This window comes from Podarcis pityusensis (genome assembly GCF_964106645.2).
Source record: "Podarcis pityusensis genome assembly, chromosome: 1".
Lineage (NCBI taxonomy): Eukaryota > Metazoa > Chordata > Lepidosauria > Squamata > Lacertidae > Podarcis > Podarcis pityusensis.
The window spans coordinates 52,522,523-52,538,655 of NC_138028.1; the positions used below are offsets into that span (position 1 = coordinate 52,522,523).

Below are 16,133 nucleotides of genomic sequence, written 5' to 3' on the forward strand. Positions count from 1 at the left end.
GAGGAGAGTATCCAGGATGGTGAGGGGTCTGGGAGCTGAGTTGTATGGGGAATGGAAAAGCTGGGTATGTTTAGCCAGCAGAAAAGAAGACAAAGGTGGTGGGGATATGATAGCGGTTTTTGAAATATCTCTAGAGAATATGGAGCAGGCTTGTTTTCTGTTGATCCAGAGGGCAGCTGGATTAGAACCAATGGGTAAAATTGTCAGGAAAACAGATTTCAGCTATACAGCCATTTGGTAAGGGTTGTTCAACAGTGGAACAGGCTGCTTTCATGCACTATCCTTCACTGGAGTTAGTGAAGCAGAAGCTGTGATAGCATATACATTCCCCCGTGGTTGGGATAGTTGGCTCCCTCCCTCCTTCCTCCATTTTTCCTGCTATTCTCTGGTGCTTGAAACACTGTCAACAGGAACATGCCAGCCAACACGGGATACAAAACTTTCCCATGGTGCCTGATGCTGGGTGTTCTGGATAAAATTACTTGTTCCAAGGCTACTGGGGCCTGGAATGATGATTTGACAATGTTCTAGGTACTGGGGAGAAGGGGGAGATATGCCTCCTTCCCTTCTCTGCCAACCACAGCTGTATATGTACAGTGTGGGGACTCTCTAATTATGACTGGGAACTCTAAATTCATGTATAACTCTTTGGCATGGGAGGGGGGAAATTGCCCCCCCCCCAAGCAATGTCCATTTTATTTCCTGCAGAAGGTCTCCTGTTACTAAAGCAGATGTCACAAAATGCATGGAAGCTATATGCACCCTAGTGCATGCCTTTTACATCCTTCGAAAGGTGAGTGATACCTCGGGTTACATACACTTCAGGTTACATATGCTTCAGGTTACAGACTCTGCTGATCCAGAAATAGTGCCTCAGGTTAAGAACTTTGCTTCAGGATAAGAACAGAAATCGTGCTCCGGCGGCGCGGCAGCAGCAGCAGGAAGCCCCATTAACTAAAGTAGTGCTTCAGGTTAAGAACAGTTTCAGGTTAAGAACAGACCTCCAGAACGAATTAAGTACTTAAACCGAGGTACCACTGTATAGTGGAGACTGAGCCCCATGGCAGACCACAGGGAATGTGTGGCATGGCACAGAATGCTTGGCATGAAGCAGAAAACATAACCCATCAGATAAGTACAACAGAAATGTTTGCTCTCCCCCATGCCCTTATTTTCAAGACAGAATGCCGACGCCTTCTGTACATTTGGAAGGATTGTCGCTTCCTTGCAGGGTGCAATTACCAGCCATGTAACAGCGTGGGTGTTGTGTTTAATTATAGCAGACACCTAGGGAGCCTAATAAAATAATTGAGATGTTTCATTTTTCCATGAAGAGAGAAACCAATTTTTATTTAAAAGCTGAGAACTCTTAATGCAGTAAGTTTTGAAACAAGTAGACTTTGAGGGACGGGTGTCTGCATCCAGTTTCACCATCCCTGCCTGCAGCCATGGACTGTCTGCCAACCTTGTGTCCCTGGGAACCTGTGCAGTCTGGCTGCAGTCTGTGCTACCTAAGATAGTGAACGTAAGCTTGCACCTCAAGGGCACCTCCTGCCCTCATTCAAGCTTGAATAGGCAATAGAATTTCCAGCCTGACATTCTGTCTTGGCTTTGAGGAGGCTAGAAAGTCATTTGGGTTTGTTTGCATTTTGTCATGTGGTAAACTTCCATGTTCTGAATTATGATGCTGGAGGAGACTCTTGAGAGTCCCATGGACAGCAAGAAGATCAAACCTATCCATTCTTAAGGAAATCAGCCCTGAGTGCTCACTGGAAGGACAGATCGTGAAGCTGAGGCTCCAATACTTTGGCCACCTCATGAGAAGAGAAGACTCCCTGGAAAAGATCCTGATGTTGGGAAAGATGGAGGGCACAAGGAGAAGGGGACGACAGAGGACGAGATGCTTGGACAGTGTTCTCGAAACTACCAGCATGAGTTTGACCAAACTGTGGGAGGCAGTGGAAGACAGGAGCGCCTGGCATGCTCTGTTCCATGGGGTTACAAAGAGTCGGACACGACTAAACGACTAAACAACAACAACAACAAACTTTCATGTCTCATGTGTTGCACATTAGGATCGACTGTCCTAAGACTACTGTCAGTAATATATTTTATTTATTTATTTTTGCATATACACTTAAAATCCTTCCATTTGGGAAAGCTAAACATAGTGTTAAAAATTACAGGTTATACCATTTATTTAAAAAAAGGAAATGGGCCATCTGCCTGAAACATGTGCTTGGTGGGGTAGTAGCCCAGTGTTTGACTTGATGGTCAGACAAAATTGTGAAGAAACTGAGCTTACACCACAGCTTGAGAACCCACATAACTTAAAATGCTTCAGCCCCCTGCCACCCAATGCTAGCCCTTAAATAGTGGAGCTCCGCCCCCCCCCAGGTGCTTTTAGCTTATTCATTGTACAGCTTTTGCTATACAGTGGTGCCCCGCATGACGAATGCCTCGCAAGACGGAAAACCCGCTAGACGAAAGGGTTTTCCGTTTTTGAGTTGCTTCGCAGGACGAATTTCCCTATGGGCTTGCTTCGCAAGACGAAAATGTCTTGAGATTTTTTTTTCGCTTTCCCCCCCCCTTTATCTAATCCGCTAAGCCTTTAATAGCCTTTAATAGCCTTTTAGCAGCTAATCCGCTAAGCCTTTAAGCCTTTAATAGCCGCTAAACCGCTAATAGCGCTAATCCGTTAAGCCGCTAATAGGGTTGCTTCACAAGACGAAAAAACCGCTAGACGAAGACTCTCGCGGAACGGATTAATTTCGTCTTGCGAGGCACCACTGTATACTGAAGATCTGCCTCTTTACACTAGCCTTGGACCCACCTTTTCCTGCATTTATGCTGTTTTGTTCCATCTGGAAATGGTTTTTAATTTATTTTATAAGTGTAATGATTTTATCTTTTTTATAACTGTAAACTGTTTTGTTATAGCCCACCCTGGGACAAAGGCCAGGTAAAAAAATCATATAAATACTCAAAAAAACCTAGAATGAGAGAACTGTTTTGCATATTAGAAGAGCAGGCCTATAATGCTGGCAGGTAAGACTGAGCTTGAATGGAAGAGCAGGGAGGGAATTAAAATAAACTCATTCTCCCCCACTTCCTGCACATGAAATGCTTCAATGTTTCAGTAATTGTTTTGAGTGGACTGTGAAATGGACAGAAGCCTTTGACCCATTACATTAGGGCAGGAAATGTACTAACTTAGCTTTTGGGAAACTCATGTAACCAGATCAGGTTGCCTGATAACGTCTTCATCACTGCTTGCATGGTCCCTGGGATCAGGAAGAAGTATTGTTCTTTTTTAAAAAAAGATAAAAATGGAATAAGACGCATATATGTATGGGAAGCAAACAGCAACTTGAAGGCGGGATTTCATTAAATTTCTTTTACACACACACCTTCCCCTGCCCCAAGAGTTGGGTGTGTGTGTGAATGTTTCATTCATCCCCACCATCAATCTCTGCTGGGGTACCTTTTTTGCGGGGTGGGGGTGGAATGAGGTGCTCCTGTCAGCTTTCTGTGGGATTCTTTTCATTTCCAGGGATGCCATTATTATGGTTCAGGCTAGATGTGCCAAGTTTACATTGCAGATCCACACTGGGCATGCGTGAGGTTAATCTGCATCAGCAGGGCTCACTGGAGCAATTGAAATACTAGGTGCAATTACTTCAAAAGGCTGAATTCTCATTCCATTCTTATTATCTTTCCATCTGGGTTTGGCTCCACTTCCTGTGACCATCAAAACACCAGAAGTCTCAGTGGAAGAGATGAATACAGAGTAATCTTCAGTTTCCCATAATATGTGGGGGAATGAAACTGCAGGACAAGTAATGTCAGTCCCCCACATTATACAACACTCTCTATTCTGTCTTTGCAGTGGACTTAATCTGACACTAATCTTTTCTGAATAACTTGTCCCTGGCTGAATTTCTGTGAGTTGCATTTTTTTTATGGGGGCCCTGTATTGGTGTTGACTTAGAAAATAATAGCTTAAACTAAAATAAAAAAACAATCCCCTTTCATAATACCATGTCATCAAAGAATAAAAGGAAGGTGTGGCAGTTTGCTTCCTTTAACTTGGGGGGGGGGGCATGACTGTGTTGTTAATGTCTGATCAAAAATGATTCTCATGGGAGCTCTCAAACTAAAACATTAATTGGAACTCAAAGGATCTCCCATCCTGAGGCCAGGCTGTGGGTCTGAAGGGAAGCCAACCGTCAAGTATGCCTCTCTATCTCCCATGGTGGCAATGAATCATAAGGGGTGCATAACGTATCACACATAAAAATAAAATAAAAAGGTGTATATCAATGTTGTGTATAAAGTATGAATTTAATAAATATAAATTTTATTAGACGTTAACTGGATAGGGAACCAGCAGCTGTCAAATATATGACCCCTGACCCAGATTTTGCTTCTGGTAACAGTTGTCATAACTGTTTAGAAGTTGTAGGGCTTGGAGTTTGTCTCTGCTGAAAAGAATCTGAAAAGAAGAAACTAGAAACAATGGATTAGCAGCAGCTGAAAATGATATATAGCAGCAGTGCCAGTGCCACACACACACTCTGACGTAGTGTGACATTTGTCACCTCTGCAGTAAAGCTCCCTCTAGAGCAGGGTTTCCCAAACTTGAGTCTCTATGTGTTCTTGCACTACAAGTTCCACCATCCCTGACCACTGGTCCTGCTAGCTTAGGGATGATGGGAGTTGTAGTCTTAAAAAAAACAGATGTGAGACCCAAGTTTGGGAAACCCTGCTCTAGACTTTCAGCACAAAACAGAAGTGTAGGTCAGTTTCATCAACTTCGCAATCTTCATGTAAACTACATGTAAGCAATTTGTGGCTCAGAAGCCCCATACAGCCCCCAGAGGCTTTCGGTGTACAGTGGTACCTCGGGTTACAGACGCTTCAGTGTACAGACTCCGTTAACCCAGAATTAGTACCTCGGGTTAAGAACTTTGCTTCAGGATGAGAATAGAAATCGCGCACTGGGGCGCAGCGGCAGCGGTAGGCCCCATTAGCTAAAGTGGTACCTCAGGTTAAGAACAGTTTCAGGTTAAGAACAGACCTCCAGAACGAATTAAGTTCTTAACCTGAGGTACCACTGTAACTGAGCTGCCCCATATCCCCAGTTGACGTTTTTTATGCTTCCAAGAAACTTTGAAAGTACAAGGTGCCCTTCCCTGCTCCAACACAAACATTCCATATCTATAGATCCATAGGATAGGTCAAAGCATTTACAATTATATCAAGCCATCAAAAGCATAATAAAATTTACAATTCAAGCCCATCAGCCGTCATATTACTGTACAGCTGAAATATTCAAAAGGGCTGGAGGAAAAGAAAAATTGTCTGTCTTCTGGCACCAACTGAAAATGCTGTCATCGGGTGAAGTTCAATGGGAAGGGTGTTCTATATACTCAGCTATTGATGAATATTTTTAGGTTTTATATAAACACAGACCGACTGACCTACACACAAGTTGTTTTTCTTGGTGGACGAACCAGGGGTGGGGCAGGAAATCTTATAGGGAATATAGAAAGCTGCCTATACTTGATCAGATCATTATTTTCTGTATTGACTGGGTGCAGTTCTCCAGCAGAAATCTACCACTCGCTAACTTACTCTTTTTAAAAAACAACTAAAGCAGCAGCCGAACAAAACTGGAAGTAACAGGCATCTTACCTGGAACCTTCATGTTTGCAAAGCACGAAGGGTCCAGGTAAGAAGCCAATCAATGATTTGGAATATTTTAAGTAGATGTTCTGGTATAACCACTGCATAGTTTGGAATGCACAAACCTTTTTTTACCCTGTGCTTGTGTGACTGTAAAGCTGCTGAATTCACAGTACAGTGGTACCTCAGGTTAAGTACTTAATTCGTTCCGGAGGTCTGTACTTAACCTGAAACTGTTCTTAACCTGAAGCACCACTTTAGCTAATGGGGCCTCCTGCTGCTGCAGTGCCGCTGGAGCACAATTTCTGTTCTTATCCTGTAGCAAAGTTCTTAACCTGAGGTACTATTTCTGGGTCAGCGGAGTCTGTAACATGAAGCGTATGTAACCTGAAACGTATGTAACCCGAGGTACCACTGTACCTTGAGAGAATGGCTGTGTTGATGCTGAACTCTGCAGCTTTTTGCAGGCAAATAGTCACTGCAAAATAAAAAAGCATTGCCTTTTAAGTATTTGTATTTTCATGGCTCTTAATTTTTTTATTCCTCTTATATCCATTGTGGAAGTCTCATGGCAACATTGTGGCAAATCATTTTTGAATTAGCAATAGTTTTCAGCAGAACAAATGATGAAGGGAAGTGGAGTCATGAGATCAGAATCCTCTTGTCCTTTCTTCTCTGCCACTCCCCACCACAAAAATAAAACCCGAAACTAGAGAAAGATGGAACTAGTAGCTTTAGCATTGTCTGTTTTATTTATCTTTTCTAGTCTAAAGACTCCAAGGCAGATTTCAACTAACAGTAAAAATCACAAAGGTGAAAGCATCCTAAAACTAATAGTACTAACATAAAACAGCAGTGCATAATGAAAATGAACACTGATCAATAGAAGCTTTGGTAAATAGAATAGCCTTGGAAACTCTTTGTATTTGAAATAGCAGAATCAAAGGACTGCAGTACAGATTTGTTTTCTGAAACAAAAATGGAAATACATTTCAAAATTGGCATCTTAATTAATAGTTTTGCCAAAACATTTGAACAGTTTAATTGGGGTATATGAAATATTGAAACTGTGTTTTAATGTGCCTTTTGAAAAAATTAAATAATAATGTTGCATTCAGACTGAAAGCAAAATGTGGATCCTAAAGCTTAACATTGCCCTAAAGGGCCTAGGCAGGCAGTTTATGGTTCATTTGCTTAACTTGAAAAATTCATAGCAAGCGCTGCCTCTCTCAGGCCAGAAATAAAAGCACCCCACCCCTTCCCTGCTTTGCAGGAGAGGCCGGGTGGAATTCAGTAAGCAGAAACCATCTCTTTTGATAGCTGCAGGCTGAAGATTTCAAGCTGTGGACACAGGACCTCTTCCTGACAACAGCCTTTGAGGAGCAGCAGAAGAAAACCCCTCCCCTGCATTTCTCATAGTCCATGGAGAACTTTCACTGGGCTGGAGAGCTTAGGAGCGGGAGGGGGAAGGGGCTGTCTCACCAAATGCCCTGCTTGGACTCACTCGGAAGTGAGGAAGATATCAAAGTTTTGGAGTCTCCAGAGTTTGGCCCAAAGTAAAGGAATACAGTGGTACCTCGGGTTAAGCACTTAATTCATTCCGGAGGTCTGTTCTTAACCTGAAACTGTTCTTAGCCTGAAGCACCACTTTAGCTAATGGGGCTTCCTGCTGCTGCCGTGCCGCTACCGCCGCACAATTTCTGTTCTCATCCTGAAGCAAAGCAAAGCAAATATTACCCAAGGTATTTCTGGGTTAGCGGAGTCTGTAACCTGAAGCGTATGTAACCTGAGGTACTACTGTGGCTGGGTACTTGTCTGAGTTTGTCAGTCTTTTATTTTATGTGATAGATTCTTGGAATATTTGAATGTCTTTCAGCCAGGGGTGAAACCAATCCCTACGTTCACACAAGTGATCTCAGTATGCCAGAGGATTTAAATGAGAGTCAAAATCCCACAACAAGTGGAGGGGTGTTCAGGCAAGCCAAGATTTGTGGACTCCCAATTGGCTGTATTTCTGTTTGGAAGCTAATCTTGGGGGCTCCAAAGTGATTAGTTTTTTAAGCTGAGGTGCTGAGGTGTCTCTCTCTCTCTATTTTTTCTTTTTACTGTATTTTATAAAATGTATACACTGCTTGATTGTTCAAAAAAGCAACCACCACACAACCCTCAAAACGGGTTACAAAGAGAATAAAATAAACAGCAAAAACAGTTAAAAACAATGATATAAAACATTTTTTAAAAATCAGCAATAAACCAAAACATGCATCAACATTTTACATGCCTGGGTCGGCTTGTCTCAAAACCTTGTTTTAACAAGGTCTGGAAAGAATATAGTGGTGGTGCCTGCCTGATGCCAATAGGCAGGGAGTTCCAAAGTGTTAAGTGCTGCCACACTAAAAGATTTGATGTGGAATGGGAATTATGGGGCACCTGTAACAGTGCCAGTTCAGCAGATCAAAACAGTTGAGTGTGCATATATGGAGTAATAGTAATAATCATAATTTTATTATTTATACCCCGCCCATCAGACTGGGTTTCCCCAGCCACTCTGGGTAGTTTACAACATACCTAGAAACATCCATCCTTAAAAATTTCCCTAAACAAAGCTGTCTTTATATGTCTTCTAAAAGTCAGATAGCTGTTTATTTCCTTGACATCTGAAGGGAGGGCGTTCCACAGACAATCTCACAGGTAAAATGGTCCCAAGTTAAGGGCTTGCTCTCATGATAAGGTACAAAAGGAACACTTATTCTGAAGAGGAACAGTTTCTAAAGGTAGTACATTGTCCACCACTCTTGACTGCTGGGCTAGGCTTGGTCAGACTTGCTATAATGGGGGTTGCTACATTCGTGATGATTTCCCAGGGTCCTGGATTGTCAGAAATACAACTCGGGAACAGGTAGTGGCTATGGGTCTCCTGGCCATCAGTGATGATGATGGTGATGATATTATTTATATCCTGCCATTTCGCCAGACTCAAGGCGGCTTTACACAAGTACGATTCTAAGAGGGTTGCTTTTAATTATGTGGCAACATAATACAGCCTGTTCCTAACGCTTCTGTAACATGAAGATGACACCACGTTAAATTTCTCTATATTTGGCTAAACAAATTATCCAGCTATTCTCTGCAGCTGTTATTGACGTTTTCCTGTTGGGACTCTCAAGAAATCTGTTTTACATATCTCATGGTTCAATCATGAGTCAGAATCTTTGGTGTATACGGAGCTAATATTGAGATTTGGGTCTCATAGGGCAGTTGGCATGATATTTCATCCTAGGATGATTGCAAATGTCCCATGAAAGTGTAGGGGGGTGGGAAGACAAAAAAACGCTTTGCTCCACCTAAATACATTAGTCGGCTTCTTCTTTCCGTGTCGAGTAGAAATGTGTGAGACTTCGTAAATGTCATGTGTTTCTTCAGACTTGCTCAGAGGGCATATGATTTTGCTAGATGGTTCAAAGTTTGCCTGAAGGGCATGTTTGTGGAAATAACATGTTTATCCAGAGCAGCCACCACATGGTACTTTATTCCTCCAACCTTTAATTTCCATGGAGTCTGGATCTTCCACAAGATTGTGGGGGGCTGCATATCTTTGTTTTGACCCCGTGCTTGCCTTTGCATAAAACAAAGAGAAGGAATTGAAACTCTGTGAATGGCTGGTAACAATTAATATGGGGGGGGGGACCTGCTATCTAAATAAAATGAAATATTAACAGAGTAAATTGTCGGGGGGGGGGGGGATTATCCAGGAGAGAGTTAGATTACAAATGAAGAAGCCTGTGATTCCCAATCAGAGTTTGCAGACCACACAACTAAAGCTGGATTCTTAACAATGGCAAGGAAGCCACAGCCATGCCTTGCCTTCTCATGTCTCTGTGCAGTTGTGCTATACAATGCACTCTGTCTCCTCCCCATTCCTGCTTAGCCCAGCTTCCCAAGGTCTGGTGAAGGGTCAGTGTCTCTGTAGGTTTCACTGACATGGTCAGCATGGGAAGCAGCAGTGCCTAAGCAATGTGCTATTTGACTATTTTGGGGCATTTGCTATTTTGGCCACTTCTCATAAATTCCCTTTACAGTGGTACCTCGGGTTACATACGCTTCAGGTTACATACGCTTCAGGTTACAGACTCCGCTAACCCAGAAATATTAGCTCGGGTTAAGAACTTTGCTTCAGAATGAGAACAGAAATCATGCTCCGGCGGTGTGGCAGCAGCAGGAGGCCCCATTAGCTAAAGTGGTGCTTCAGCTTAAGAACAGTTTCAGGTTAAGAATGGACCTCTGGAACGAATTAAGTACATAACCAGAGGTACCACTGTATTTAAAATAGATTTTTTGGGGCCACCTCTGAAGGGCAAGAAATTCTCTTAAAGGTAAGAAATCCTCCCAAGGGGGTTCACATTGTGTAACACAATGCAATTACTGTTACAATCTCCAATGAAATTAATAAAAAACCAGAAGTACACACCACCCAGCTACAAAAATTATCCAAGTAAGACCAGCTTCAGGCAAAATCATTCTAACAGCAAGCCATGAAAACAAATGAGGCTTCATGGCTTTACCGAATGCCTGCGTTGATGGGGCCTGACGGTTCTCAGCTGTTGTTCTGCTCCAGCGACTTTAGGAAAATTCCCTATAATCTGGCGTATTGGAGAGGAATGGCAGAATCGGGTCCTGCAGCAAAATGCGTATTTCAGTGGGAGTAAGGTGAAACAAACAAACAAACAAAAAGCACAACCTTTTGGATACACATTCTGGACACACACTCTGGACAGTCTAACAAAATGCCTTCATCTAGTGTAATCAATGATGCATTCAAATGGAAAAAAGTATTGACCTGTGAGGAAAATATATCATTCAGCATTCCTTGTTTAGAGATCAAGAGTTGGGCACCTTGAACATAAATTTAATGCTCATTAATCAGTGCTAGTGATTGAGTCAGTAGTCCCATACAAAAACGTCTCATGCCGCACTCCAAGCAATTTGAACTTGTTGAATATAAATCTTGAAACTCGAAAGTGTAACGATCCAGGATATGGAATCATCACTCCTCTGGAGCAGCAGTTGAAGTTGTGAAGCAGACCTTCCCAGAGTTTTTCTCAGGGTGTGTTTGGTTCATAAATGGATGTTAAAGCAAGACTCAGAATATCTGCTCATGGCCTCCAGAGGCCATGTACTCAACCACCAAGGAAGTTGCTAGACTGAGCTTTGTTTAGCATGCCTCTGCAGTGCAAGCAACACCTGGACCTCGTATAAGTATGATGACAATATTTGTTAGTGCTGCTTTGTTGGGTCGCCAACTAGAACTCAATTGTGGTACAGGTTTTTGTGTGTGTGCTAAATCAAGGAGTTTGCTAACTTGGTTGTATTTGGGGGGGAATGCTATTGGTCTCTTGTGCTTCATGTGGGCTTCACCTGGATGGCCACTTTGATAACAGGATGTTGAACTAGATAACCTTTGGTCTGATCCTATATGACTCTTAGTATGTGTCTATTGCTTTGATGGGGGAAAGATGGTGAAGTAGTTATGTCTAGTGCTTTTTTCTGGGGGTACGCAAACCCCTAAACATTTTGTGAATATTTGTACTTTTGTCCATTTACTGTATTTATTTTTCCCAATTTGAACTATAAAATGGTGATTTTCTTGAGTCAAAATGAGAGTACCCCTAAACATTTCTTTAAAGAAAAAAAGCACTGGTTATAACTCTGCTGCTAGAGACACCTGTGCTTCCTTTAACATTCAACAACAACTTTAATCAATTCCTCCAAAACTTTCCTTCCTTCCTTCCTTCCATCCCACACTTCTTGTTGTCCTTCTACCAACAGGTGGAGAGCTCTTTATTCCATCAGGCCTTTAGGAATTGACTGGAAAGGGCAAGTGCTGTGATGTTTGTTGCTGCTGTTGTCTGTATTTTTAATAGATCCTTTAAATATTGTTTTAATTCTGTTAGTGCTAAATTGCTTTTTAATGACTATCTTTTCTATGTTTTAACTTTTTTCCTGTTTGATCTGTGAGCCACCTTAAACCCCAGTTTAAACAAAAAGGCAGCATATAAATAAATACAATAATAATTCTGAGCTGAAAGTGTAAAATTTTAGACTTTCTACTTTGCCTTTTGTATATGTTGGTGTGAAACAAGCCCAACAGCTTTTTGCTCATAGTTTGTATTGTTCTATTTTATAAAAGTTTTTGCTTTTCACAGCAGGAAATGAGCCAATTCTTGGAGCATTGCCACGATACTTCTAGGTATGTTAGAGGAAGGTTGTGCTGGAAATGTTGGTATGCATCTCAGCATGCATTGTAGTGTCTGCATGGGTAAGAGAGCACAGGGAGAGGAACATCCAACTTTCTTAGACACTACTTTCTGACCTAATCTGTGCTGACCTTACATCAGGTGCTGGACTGATGCTCTGAGAGTTGCTGACCTCACTTCCTACTTCCTTCCTTCCTCCTGCTCCCCTTCCCTTGGTGGGGGAGACGTATTGGTGTGTCTCTCCTGCTGAGATGAAAAAGCAAGCAAGGCCCTTAGTTAGGTATAGGATCAGGGTGGATTTGATTTAAATCAAATCAATTTAAATCACTAGTCAGTAAGGCTTGATTTAAATCACTAGTCAGTAAGACTTGATTTAAATCTTTTTTTTTTTTACAGAAAGCCTCATTCTTGCTGGTATAATCATAATGTTTACAATCAGATGAAGGTTTCATTTTTGGAATAATAAATTTTCAGAGTAGTTTTTATAGTTATATCAAAAATTACTGATTTGGTTATACTATTAGAAATACATAGACAGATAATTATGAAATTATTCTGAGCTTTAATAAGTTAACTGTTTATATTTGGACAACTTTTCTGCTATACTTTATTGGAAGGAGAAAAATAATCATTTCCTTAATAACAATTTAAACAACGTATTTAACTAAAACAATGGCCATGCTAGGTTGGATTGATGGGAATCAAAGCCCCAACGTCTGGAGGCCTACCGGTTCTCTATTCCTGCTTTAGAGCATGTTAGCATTTTGGCTTTGCTTTGATACTTGGATCAGGTTCATTATACTTATGCACTTACTTCCGCTCTCTCTTTTCACTTAACAAAAATCGATAAAATAGCTATCTAGAATACAATTTGTGTAGACCAAATACCAGCACTTCTGCTGTTATTTAGTATGTCAAGTGTGTTTTGAGATCGCGTGAGCTATCTTTAGAAAAGGGAACTGTATATGTATTGGGCAGATTGATCGTCTTTCTATCCCATTGGCTAGATCTCTTGTTGCCCTAGTTTACTGCACTACATCAAATTTCAAAATGCCCAAGGGGAGTCAGCCTTGTGTTAAACACTGCAAAAAGAAACCAGCAACACACTTTAAACAACAACAACAACAACAATGCTTGACAGTACAATTTAAAAGAAAAAAACAGAAGGCAATGAACTCTAGAGCAGGGCTGGGGACTTTGTGGCTCTTGATGTTTTTGGGCTCCAGCTCCCATCAGTCCTGGGCAGCATGGACAGAGGTAAGGGATGATGGGAGCTATAGTCCCACAACATCTGGAGGGCTACCCCTTCCCTGCTCTAGAACTATTTTAATAGGAAGTGGATGGGATGTTCTGCTTTTAAGGTGTGCAGGAATTGGACATGTGATTTAACCTAGAACAGCTGGTTTATTTTGCTAGAGATGCACACATTTGTAGATGTTCCAGAGCAATGAAGTCCACTTCTAACTTGATCCCAGCACTGATAGCCTCCCTCCCTGCCTGCCCAGGAAGGGTTTCTTAATGTTTGAGACTATGTGTGAGAACCATGGGAGGGGAAAAATTGTCTGAAATGAGGCTGGCTGGTTTGATGTGGCTTTTAGTGCCCTCTTGCCATAGGCGGTAAGAACTCCTGCATGCTCCTGCATCCTCAAGTAGCTGTGCCTGACCACATTGTGTGGACCCCTGGGGTTACAAGGAAGAGAAGCACTTTCAGCATACAGATTATAACTGAATCAAAAATGTGACATTTCAGAAGAAGCATTGCATGTTGAGCATATTTACTTGAAGGCCAACTCCATAAAAATCAATAGGACATATTCTGAGAAAATATGATTTTTGGACGAGAGCACTAACGTGAAACATATGTTGCTGTTTCTCTTCCAGGAATCTAGCATATAGGGCAAAGTTTCCCCTTCCCTAAAGTGTGCTGTGTTCTTCCCTATTTTTCTTCTTCTTGCACCACCACTGTATCTTGTAGGTGTCTTGCAAATGGACTCCTGCTACCACCATCACTGCAACTCCTCCTCCTAACTTGTGCTATCTCTTTCTCTGCCTTGGCCATATGAGCACACACTAGCATGACTAAATGAAATCACATTCTTGCCTTTTTAATAGAACCAGAAATGGCTATCCTAGTATAACCGCCCCCCTTGAATTCACAAGCCTCCCCACTCTTCTGCCAGCCGAAGCAAAGGCAGACTCATGGCTGATAACAAAGCTCTCCCACCCGCTATAATTAATGAGATAAAAGCACATAGAGCAGAAGTTTATCTGGGAGATGCTGTGAGAAGAAAGTTTATTCTGCAGCTGCCTTCAGTGAATTTCCATTCCAGTCGTGTTTTGCTTCGGAACTGGAAGAAATTGCAAACTCTCAAAAATATCAACCCACAAGGAGAAGAACTGGGTAGGTTTCAGGGCTGCTTCTGCTCTGCTACCCAGTTTTCTCAGCAGGGTGATCAGTGTGGTGAACTAGTCAGAGAGGTAGGCAAGGACTGGGGTGGGGGGAACCTTGGTTTCAATTCCTACTTTATCATGTATCTCACTGGTTGACCTTGGCCAGCCAACCTCTCTCTGTCTAGCCTGACTTACAAGAGTGTTTATAGGGTAAACCTGGGGCAGAGCCCCATTTGATGTTGTGGGCTCCTTGAAAGAAGGTGAAGTTAGCAGTGGAACAAGCGTTTAGTTACTGTGTGTTTTGTAAATAAGAATGCACCTATCCAACTGGCTAAGCATCTAAACCCACAGGTTCATCCTTGACATACACAATATAAATTGAGGAGGATCTCTAAATTTTGTAAGCATAGGACTGAATGAATGCCAATTCTTCCATGGCCAAAGAACACAGTTGTTTTGGGATGCAATACATCATTGCGTCAAATCGTTTTTGCATTAAAACCAAATGCATCTCCTCCTTGAATTTGTGGCTGGATTTGACCCTGCTTTTCTCTAACCTCTAGTCTTTCTCATTTCAGCTTCTGCCCAAGCCAGCGACTACCTGTGAGTCACCATGGCAACCAAGCAACCTCCCCCTCTGATGAAGAAGCACAGCCAGACAGACCTTGTGAGCCGCCTGAAGACACGCAAGATCCTAGGGGTTGGAGGGGAGGATGATGATGGAGAAGTTCATAGGTCAAAGGTAACAAACATTTCAGTTTTCACACCGCTCTGGTTATCTGAAGGTTGGGGAGGTTGGCATTCAGCAAAGGGCTGCAATTCTGGTTACTGCCCAGCAATGGGAAGACCTTTAACAAACTATCACCCACAATTAAGTTGGAGGTCTTTAGGATCCTTCTCAGCCCTAAGGCAGGTTATTGCTCCATGGAATGACTAAATAGTTCATGCTAAAGTTAGTAGCAAAGGAGGGAAGACCTTTTGTTTAAGCTAAGAAATAATTGCAGCTCCTCAAGAGTATCAGCAGTGATAAGGCTATATAGGAAGCCAAGCAGAGGAGAGATGAAGGAATTTGATATTCCAGACTTTTGTTCACTTTGCCCTACAATTATTATCTTGTTCAACCTGCTTTCTAATCAATTGTACAACAGTTGTGTGTTGTACCCGACAAACAGAGCTCTTGTGTATCTCATTTAATTGCAAAATCTAGTGCAGGAGATGATAGATTCACAGCCGTGGGTTGGATTACAAGGCCTATGGGGGTGGCTAGTTAAAGCTGCAGTTCTCACCTCATTAGAGACGTGTCTTTGTAGATGTAGGAATATTCTCTGTAAAGTGTTTCTATTCCCCCCATGAACAGAGAAGTTTGATTCCTATATACCTTCTGCATACACAGTCCTCATTCTACAAGTATGTGGTTGGTCACTGTAAGAAAAGAATGCAGGGTTTAGGTGGGCCTTTGGCCAGATCCATCAGGGATCTTCTTATGTTCTTTTCCTTCAGTGCTGCAGCCATACATCATCACTTCTTCTTTTTCCTGCATCTGCAAAACCAATCTTTCTCTCTGGGCATTTTCCACATATCCCAGATCAAAGCCGTGCTTCAAAATGCAGACTGTCCAAAAGCCGTTCTACAAAAAGTGTGTAATTTGTCACGGACTCAAGTTAGGAGCTTAATATATCCTCTCGAGCTATTGGAGCTCTTTTGTGTGTTGAGAGACGGTTTTTTTGTTCTTTACCACTTTGTGCGCAAGCCATAACTGCAATACAGACTTGAACTGGTGTAATATTTTTTAACTTTCCC

General features: G+C 42.0%; 1 protein-coding gene and 1 long non-coding RNA gene across 3 annotated transcripts in view; both read left to right on the forward strand.

The window, feature by feature from the left end:
- LOC308475470 overlaps positions 1 to 16,133 on the forward strand; it is a 597,484-nt gene that overhangs the window by 109,652 nt on the left and 471,699 nt on the right. The window lies entirely within an intron of this gene.
- Positions 1 to 16,133, forward strand: part of TP53I11 (tumor protein p53 inducible protein 11) — a 50,637-nt gene that overhangs the window by 21,300 nt on the left and 13,204 nt on the right. For both annotated transcript variants that reach the window (XM_081002296.1, XM_081002297.1), the window contains exon 2: positions 14,912 to 15,075. In XM_081002296.1, the coding sequence (XP_080858422.1) occupies positions 14,947 to 15,075 (129 nt within the window). In that variant the 5' untranslated portion in view covers positions 14,912 to 14,946. The remainder of the gene's footprint in view (positions 1 to 14,911; positions 15,076 to 16,133) is intronic.